The following is a 10,000-nucleotide window of genomic DNA, read 5'->3' as shown; positions in this document are numbered from 1 at the left end:
AGTTTAGCCCAAGAAAAGACAATGGAGAGCCAAAATGACTAAGATTTGGAGAAAAAAAAAAGCGTTAATCCTAAAAAATTAATAAATTTAAAAAAAGGATAATTAGCGTTAGTTCTGATGATGGGCAATAAAACCATATGAGTAATATTAAAATACGGAAACTTGCATGGTTTGGATATCAGGTCAGACATGACAGCTTGTGTAAGAAATTTAAGCAATGTACAGTGTGGATGGTCAATGGAGAAGAGGAAGAGACCATAAGAGAGTTTTGTGCATCCTCTCTAAATGACAAATTTGAAACTTCACTGAAGCATGGGATTTGATTATGGAGTGAGGCTGAAGAAGAAATGGTAAACAAAGTTCTGGATGGATAATGTAAAGGAATGGACAAGGATGGACAGCTACTAAAGAGAAAAGCTGAAGACAGACGATGGAGGGAACTTTCTGAAAAGTACTCATGTATTCCCTAAGACAAACTTGGTCAGGAGAGGCGAGGCGGACATGAGTCGAATCACCATTTAACTTTTACTCCTTTCTTGGGGAAATTAAGTCAGTAATAATTTAACAAAATACGGATGTATCAAACACAAGCGGGCTCTGCCATAGTTGTCCAAAAATAATACATAGCGGTCAACTTTTCAAAGAACTAAAACGGGAAGCCCAAACACACAATACCATCATGACTCAAAACAACAAATGATTGGACTATTATAAATTATATTCTCGATTTAGAGCTTATTACAGACCTGCCAACCCTTCACATTCCAAAAGTGGAAACCGAACGCCTGAAAATAGGAATTTGAGACAAAACAATATATAGGAATTTCACCTTTTTAACACCCCCCCCCCCCACCCCTCCCTCTTCGCTAATTCTTCTTCTTACCACTATCATCATTTTTTTTAAAAAATTGGAATTTTAGACACAATGGCGGAATAGTACAGAAAGGAAGAGAAGTGAAAATAGGAATTATTCCGCCAAAAGCGGATGGTTTGGCAGGTATATTCCTTGCATTAATTTGCTTGGCAAAAAAGCACTGTCCTGGTACAAGCACAGGTCATCTTCGTGTTTTTTAAAAACTTTCTCTAATTTTTTTTCTGTGATTGCCAAATCAGGACAATCCCGATTTTATCAGGACAGCTGGCCGGTATGATAATATATCATGTTCAGTTTTTCTCACATACAAGAAGTTGCAAATGGCAGACCAAATTTCTTTCAGCACACAATATCAGTTTCATTTTATCACTATTAATCTTAACAAAAAAATTAACGTTGAAAAAAAATAAAAGGGGCTTACTTATACTACATTAAAAAACTGTGTTCGAACAACTCTTGATGACCTTTTAAATGCAGACATAACGATTGGAAGTCATTCAATATCTCCATAAAAATATAGACAATGTTATAATATCAAGTGAAAAAGAACCTTTGTCTATTTTTAAACGTTCGCTTAAAACATATCTGTTTCGTCTTTAGTAGATGTAATGAGAAGCAAGATAGGTCTGTCTGGTTTCTATTGTGTGTCTGTATGTGTGTGTGAATGAGTATGTGTCAGCCAAAGCAATTTGTAATTTAAGCGCTTAGAGTCTGGTGTCTCGGAGTTATAGCGCTATATAAGTTTTCAGCATTATTATTATTATAATTATCAAAAGACTTAAAGCAAAACACCCTTTACAAAACACATCGAAATAAAGAAAAATTGACAATGAATTATCATAAAAGAAACATCATTGAGAACAGCCAGATCATTACAGAAAAAAAAAAGCCAGAATTGGCGATGATTGAGTTTTACGTTTGCACATCAGAAGACTAAAAAAAAAATTAAAATTGAGCTTTATATAACGCAATATCCACTAAATGTGCTCAAAGCGCTTTACAAGTGGTCCCGGGTCAACAGCAACATTTAAAATGTAGGACGGGACATGACGCCTGTTAGGCGATATTACAATTTTTCGGACAAAGACAACGCTGTTAACGGCCAGGTACTCATTTTACACCTGTTACACCTGAGTATGGTGAGAGAATGTGAATAAGGAGCCTTTTCCAAGGACTCAACTATGCGCCGAGCACGAGGCTCGAACCCAGGACCTTCCGATCCGAAAGCGAGTGCCATACCACGAGACCACATAGCCGCACGACTAGAACAGAGACAAAGCCATTGAATGAAAATTGATTTCACATTCTCCCCTAAATTGAATCCTAGTAATAACATAAATATTCAATTCATTATTTAACTTGAAAATGGCCAAAGTCTTCTTTCTAATAAAAATTAATTATCACGACGACTAACTAACTGAGCTTCAATAAAAATAATAATAAAAATAACAATAATAATGACAGTAAATAATAATACTAGTCTTGACCTCAAAGCTCAAAAACCATAATACAAATAATATCCAAATATAGTCTAATCATACAGACACCTAATACCCCCCCCCCCCCCCCCCCTTCCTTTACACCCCTTCTGAATTTATTGGTTATTTTACTTTTCCATTCATAATATCTTACTCGATATTAAATGTTTATAATCATATAATTATAATATGATTCAATCTACGATTTTCCTCAAAATTTAAATACTAATAAAATCTATAATTATAATAATAATAATAATAATAATAATAATAATAATAATAATAATAATAATAATAATAATAATAATAATAATAATAATAATAATAGATATATAGATAGATTGATTGATTGATAGATAGATAGACAAGAGAAATAAAATCGAATTTGGGTCAACAAAAGTCATTCGATTGTAGGCCAAACTCACAGGCATTGAAAAATACACTACACTACACGACAGATCCAACGCATGTAACAGTCTTTCCCCCTGTCTCGTTTCGTTTTCATTGTAACGACCCCACGATTTTTTATATGAGTAAGAGGTCATGGCCCATTTCTATTTACAGCTAACCGTAAACAAACTCAAAATATCGGAAAAGTTCCATGAAATTGATTAAAATAAAAGTAAATTAGTAAAAACTTACCCAGAAGAAATAATTTGTAAAATAACTCTTTCCTATGCACTCCGGTGTGTCTGGGGGAGAAAATAATGGCCCTCAAGCAACCCTCAACACACAGTCGTAAACAAAAACATATCAGTGCGCGAGAAATAAACAAGCACACAAAAATACATTTGAAATATTATTTCGTTTTGTATAATGGAAATAATACAAGTTTTTCGTAACATTATGAAACACCAATTATTATCGATCAGAAATTATTATTTAGGTCAATCTTTTCCTTGAAGCTTAGAATTAATTTTATAGCGGACGGTTCTTGTTTTTTCTTAACGTTGTGGGTCGCTCCATAGTGACGTCACTAGCACCTGCTGTGTAAACATTTGGGGACTCAACAAAGCGAAAAGTCTATCGAATTTTCTTTTTATTTTGCATATGATTTTAAAAGAATAATTCATACCACCCAAAAGTCGTCCCTTCTCATCCCTAACGTTGTAAATGACTAATTTGTTCTTGCGCGTTCTTGTTAGTGATTTTTCTGTATTGTTACGCGCAAAACAAAAACAAAATGGAAACCCCATTTTATCATTTTACTGCTCTAAGATGCATTTTTTTGATGTAACAGAATATTGTTATTTTATTTCCTTTTTATTTGCCATTGGTACCCTTCATGTCAGTGCCTGTATCTTATTTCATGAAAGGGGGTCGGACATGAGTTCATTAAGTAGTATAATATCATAAATGTAAAAGTGTGTAAAATAGATCAATAAATGAATCGAGTGTGCATTCCTGGGCGGATAGTATAGGACATCTAGTATTTGATTAGTATGGTGCATTTCTAATATTTACAATTTCAATCTTCTCGATAAAATAATCATTAAATTAATATTCAAACTGCGAATCTTTATTCTTACGACGATACCAAAACTGAAACGAGTGAAGGGAGATTACTCTCAGATTGCTCATTACTTCAGTTCAATGGCTGATCGACTTTCGATTTCATTATTTCAAATACAGAAAAATGAACTGTTTTCAAATAAAACACGGGTAGTTCGTGAGTTCAGTTCTCAAGAGTATGAACCATCGACGTTCAGAACACCAAAAACTTGCTGCGACGATAAAGGGAGTTCATAAACATCTCAGACGACAGTTTCGAGAAAGTAAGTTTTGATTTTGGCTTGGGCTTGGACTTGGACTTGGGGGCTTGACTTGGATTTAATTGGACTCTTGGCCTTGGGTCAATTCCATTTAAATAGGTACTGGTTAAAAAATTAAAATGCGGTTGAGCTCAAACCTATATGCTTTTCAACACGATCCTCATGATACCAAAATTGTGAAAATCAGATAAGCAGAAGAAAAGTTATGTTAGTTTATTAAAGGCTGAAAATGGTCTTCTTTTTGCCTTTATTATTTACTGACGGACTTTGTGACCTGAAAATTGTTGCATTTCCGGTAGTAACCACCATTTGGATTTCAAAACTGGTCTAAAATGGCCGCTAAGATTTGAGTAAGGATTTTGCTGGAACGAATTTCATGGATGCGGTATACAACTTTGCCCTGAATTTAATTTTATATAAAAGTTAAGATGTTAAATAAAAGTGCCATCATGAAATTTTGATTTACTAAGTTCTAATCTTTTAATTATCCAAAGCTAAATTATACCCTATTTTATCCATAATCAAAAGTTATACTAAATTGTCATTGATTTTAAAACAAACAACACCAAACGATAGAGTAAGTTCTCCTGAAGAAACTAAGAATAAGACATAAATCATTAAAATCCATCCATAAACTAATAATCTATGGAACTTTGTCTGAGACCCATCACTCAAAAGTAAAAAAAAAATCGGGTCACAGCCACTAGCCCATTTATCGGCTCCTTGCTGGAGGGCCAAATGGACGTTTACCAAAGTACCTAGTGTAGGCACTTTGATAAAATTTTCAAATTCAAACTCAAAATATCTTTACTTGACCCAGACAGGGGGGTGGGACTTGATAAAACATAAAATTTGATACCTTATTTGTTTCTCTACGACTTACGGTTCCAGAGTTAATTATATTTTTATGTTTAAATTTTTTGTCAATTTTACAGAGAGAATCTGTGATCTCACTGCTGCCTCAAAACCAGCATCTCGTGGCTATCGGGAAATTTTGAGTCTTGCAGTCAACATGGCCCACTTATTCTTTTCAGTAATTTTGTTTCAATTAAAAAATAAAGAGCAAGTGTTAGGTATCATTTTAAAGGTCAGAAAATAAGCTTAATTTTCATGTAAATCATTTTCATGTATGAAAAGAATGGAAAAAATTTAGGATAAATGAAAATGGAAAAAAATATGAGGTTTTTGTCCAAAAAAGTGGGGTTGATGGCGGGAAAAATAAAATAATGAGCGAGTGTATCAGTTTTGATGAAATTTGGCAGATATGTTCTTCAATTAATTGTCTATCGATGTATGAAGTATAATTAAACTGTATCCAATTCAAAAAGTTCTTATAATTCAAGAATTGATAATTTTTTATTTAATTAGCTTTCTGAGAAATACAATCAGGAATTAAGAATGAAATATACCGTTAGGAAGCTTGTTTTGTGCCCTTTAAAATGATATCGAAATTAGTCACATAGGTTCACAAATAACGCCATGGTGACCAAAACAGGTAAGGGTCAAAAATAAAGTTCCAAATAACGAGTTTCACCTTACAGTGAGCCTATCGGCGGCCACTGGACTGGAATTATCAAAGTGCCTAGTTAGTTTAAATTAAAGGCTGAATTTGAATAATGTTCTATTATTTATTTATTATTATTATTATTATTATTATTATTATTATTATTATTATTATTATTATTATTATGTGCCTTTATTTACTGACGGACTTCACTTTGTGACATCAAAATGTTGCATTTCAGTACTAGCCACCATTTGGATTAAAAAAATATATTGACAAGCACTGAAATGATATATCTAAGTGTATCATGGAGCCTATGTCAGACATCTTTCCTGTAAGACCACGTGAATGAAGCAAAAATGGATGACAAATGAAATACTTGAAAAGTTGGTCGAAAGGAGCAAATTTATAGAGAAACAGCATGGAATATAAAAATGCCCAGAAAGAAAGGAACGCTTCATTGATGATGAAGAATGCAAGAAAATAGAAAATTAAAAACCTCTAACACAAAGCTCTTTCACAGCCCAATTGCAAAGTTAACTGGAAGAAAAATTTCTATCGCGAAAGTCAATTGCTTAAGAGATGGAGATAGAAACATAATCATAAGCAGCGAAGCGATTTACATTGATGGGCACAATATATAGAAAATATTTATGCAGGCGATGACAGGGATACGTCCCCAGAGACTTGCCAGAGAATGGTAGTGGTACAAAAATCATGAGAGATGAAGTAGAGGCTGCTTGCAAAGAAATGAAAAAAGGAAAAGCCATTGGACAGGATATTTCAGTTGAGCTTTTGGATGCACTGGGCGATGTCAGAATAGACATACTGACAAAAGTGTTTACAACCTGATCTACAACAAAGGCATCATACCAAATGGGCTGAGACAGTCGTCTTTATCACACTTCTGAGAAAAAAGTGGGTACAATAGATTGGATTTCAAAACTGGCCTAAAATGGCTGCTGACATTTGAGTTAGGATTTTGCTGGAATGAGTTCAGGGATGCAGGATATAACTTTGCCCCGAATTTGATTTTATTTAAAAGTTAAGATGTTAATTTGCATGCCACAACAGAAATTTTGACTATCAATTTCTGATTTTTAGAATTATCCACAGCTAAAAAATACCCTATTTTATCCACGGTCAAAAGAGATGGTAAATTGGCATTGATTTGAACAAATAATAGGGTAATTCCTCCTGAAGAAAATAAGACATAGATTATTAAATTCCATCCATAGAAACAAACATTTGTGGAATTTTTTTTCTAGGACTCGTCACTCAAAAGTTCTAAAAATCGGGTCACAGCCACTTGGTCATTTATCAGCTCACTGCTGGAGTGCCAAATTGACGTTTACCAAAGTACCTAATATAGATTTATTAGCATTTCTTTGGATGTGAAGTATAGGTACGATGCTGGAAACTGGTGCAAATCACTTTTCAAATCTTAACAGTGGGTGAGATAAACCCCCCATCCCCTACTCCTCTTTTTCTTTTTCTTTTTTTTGAAGTATCTAGTCTACTACTAGGGAGACGAAAATCTTGGCTGAAATTCCACATACTGGTGTGACTTCAATGACTAATAGTAAATATATACTGATTTGCTCACCTGAAGTTAAGTTGATATTTATCCAAAGGAAAAAAAAACAAATGTATATGAGAACAGAAAACGGATTTATTTTCAATAATTTCATCCATTTTGATTTGTAGTTGAGAAACGGCCATGCTGTCATCTTTGAAAGTTTTGCCATTTCTGGGCGTAGTCGCAAAATGAGTACCTGACTGATGGCAATGTTTTATCCATCAGATAAAAATACCATTGTAAAAGTGCCTAGCAGACGTGTGTTTTCCTCTAAATATTTCTCATTGCTGTTGGTTTTGGACCCATTGTAAAGGGCTTTGAGCATATATGCACTGGATATTGCGCTTGTAAAGGCTCCCTTTTTTTTTTTCTTTTTTTTTTTTCAAGTGGGCTGGTAAATCCTTGAAATCATTTGTGATTATCAAGTCTATCACTTACATGAAACATCTTATATGCAATCATCTTTTGCCGCAATTTTCACTTTTATTTTGCGCTTTTGTTCTTAAACCAATATTTTATTTCACAGCAAATTGATTCCACCACATCAGATTACAATGGATAACTTCACCTGTTTACCTGTGATTTTACAACTATGTCATATATTGCATAAAACAGACTTGTACATCTTCTGACAGTTGTCGGATTTCTGACAGTGTGACTTTTTAAAGATAAATTTTACAGAATGCTAACATTTAAAAAAGTTTTTGTCATTGATATGTGATTTACTTTTTAAACGAGTTGAAAAATGAAATTTATCCTATTTCGTGTCTCACAAAGAGCAGCCTGTGGATTTTAACACTCCTCACTAACAACACTGAAGCATAGAGCTTGCTTGTGTTTTTAAGAGAAAGCAGTGACTGCCTTCCCTTTGCCAACTGTCCTGCTCGGATATATGTAGGAATTGTTCAGAATCATGGGCCAAAGTTAACTGTCTGTAGTATTATATGCACTGTAACAACTGTATAGAGTCTTTGAATTATATTCTTTGACAATGCCCTTAGATCTAACACATCCAGGTACCTGAATAATGCCTGGTGGACTGAGATCAGAAAATCTTTGGGCCAATCCTGGATCAAAAACAATCTAAGAATAGAAAATATTTCAAATCTTTCAAAGACTTGCTCTTGATTTCTGTCCTTAAAAGCAAAGTTTGATTGTATGAATCTTATTTTCTTATTTCAGGCGATGGGGATTTTGAAGCTGTTTGGGAAAAGCATGCACACGATGATGACAGGCTGAAATCGTATGCTGATGCTATGAAGCATCTTGCCACAGATCACTGGTCTGAGTATCCCGAGTCCAGAATTGATTGGTGTTATCAGGTGATTGTGGAGTATTTCATCCAAGGAGGACTACAGAAAGTTTTGGAGAGAGATGCTAAGCACAAGTTTTTCGAGAGTCAAAGGAAAAAGGAAGTAATAACATGTTTTTGGATATCAAATTAAATTGCTAAGTAAGACGTTTATAAATATGATACTTGAATACTCAACTTTTATTTACTTTTACCTTTTTTTAAAAAAAGATTTTGGTTAGTCTTATTTATTTTTGATGATTCATTTTCATTTTCTTAGACCGTTGTCCTCATAATATGATATTGCTGTGATGCCTTTTGTTAATTTGCCATTACATTACAATTGAAGTTGATAAATGGAACTATCTTTCTGTGACAGATTTTATTTTCTTTATATTTGTAACGGGTTTTAATCAGATTTCACTCCCTAGTGGGAATGGTTTCAAATCTCATCAAATACTCTTTAAGATTCAACCAGGCAAAAACCGACAAGGCCAAATATGATTACAGTAGCATTGATGGCATTTGACTTAAATCAAATAGTGTCCTGATTATGTTGAATAAGAATAGAATTGTTCTCTCCCTATATATTGACATGTAGCCTAAATAATGATCTGCACTATTATCATTAATGATCTATTTTTTATATTATTCACTACAATTTACACTTTTGATTGTCTTGGCAAATAATGATAAAAATAACAGGAGGAGCACATGTCAAGGTATATTTAGTTGTTTTTTGATAAGGCATGCCATGTTTATTGAAATTATATAATGTGCTGTAAACTATTTTGGAACCTGTTCCTGTATAGTCATCAGATATGGTTATTTTATCTTCTTCTTATCATCATGTAGTAGGCGATAATAGTAATACGGCTACTACTAATAATTATAATAATAATAATACAGTTGAAGCCCGTAATTGGAATGCCACTTTATCGGAACGATTTGTCTGTGACAGAGTTTTTTCTTAATAAAATTTCTACTGGTGAATTGGAGTGCATGATGGTTAATTACAATTATTTCAGTCCCTCTGAGGAAGTTATAATTTTTTTATTTTATCCATTAATCAAAATATATAAATATCCCTATTGGTATGAGTTAGTGTGGAATAATTTTCATCTTCAAATGAACAAATAGGTCTCTACTGTGGTTCCTCCCGTTCCCTCTTATGTATATTATGATATAATGTACTATATAAATATGTTATATATTGCCCATTTGGCCCTCTTTGGGAGCAACAAATTATTAATGAGAGCGTGGATATTGTTGCAATGGTTTATTTGCTTTTGACAAGGCATGTCGTGGAGATTGAAATTGTTTTTTTTTTAAATGGTGGAATAGGAATCTTGTGTATTTGATTAATTTAGCCTGCTTTTGGGAAATGGGTTTATTGATTGCCCCGTATAGATTTATAGTTGTAGATTGGATGACTGTTATCTGTTATCTTGACTATACACATGTAATATTTTATTTGGTGGGAGGGAAAGTAATAAAACTTC

General features: G+C 33.4%; 2 protein-coding genes across 2 annotated transcripts in view; one reads left to right on the top strand and one right to left on the bottom strand.

Annotated features, from left to right (window-relative positions):
- LOC144974565 (uncharacterized) overlaps positions 1 to 3,106 on the bottom strand; it is a 166,690-nt gene extending 163,584 nt beyond the window's left edge. Inside the window, exon 1 of the mRNA XM_078917556.1 lies at positions 2,995 to 3,106. The gene's annotated coding sequence lies outside the window, so the exon portion shown is untranslated. The remainder of the gene's footprint in view (positions 1 to 2,994) is intronic.
- A 795-nt stretch (positions 3,107 to 3,901) lies between these two features.
- Positions 3,902 to 10,000, top strand: part of LOC144974564 (S-adenosylmethionine sensor upstream of mTORC1-like) — a 33,754-nt gene continuing 27,655 nt past the window's right edge. Inside the window, exons 1-2 of the mRNA XM_078917554.1 lie at positions 3,902 to 4,127; positions 8,390 to 8,622. Of these exons, the coding sequence (XP_078773680.1) occupies positions 4,043 to 4,127; positions 8,390 to 8,622 (318 nt within the window). The 5' untranslated portion in view covers positions 3,902 to 4,042. The remainder of the gene's footprint in view (positions 4,128 to 8,389; positions 8,623 to 10,000) is intronic.

This window comes from Berghia stephanieae, chromosome 6 (genome assembly GCF_034508935.2).
Source record: "Berghia stephanieae isolate SIO BIC M18660-M18661 chromosome 6, UCSD_Bste_1.3, whole genome shotgun sequence".
Classification (NCBI taxonomy): Eukaryota; Metazoa; Mollusca; class Gastropoda; order Nudibranchia; family Aeolidiidae; genus Berghia; species Berghia stephanieae.
Note: the sequence above shows the minus strand (reverse complement) of the source record. Positions and strands in the feature narration are given on the sequence as shown.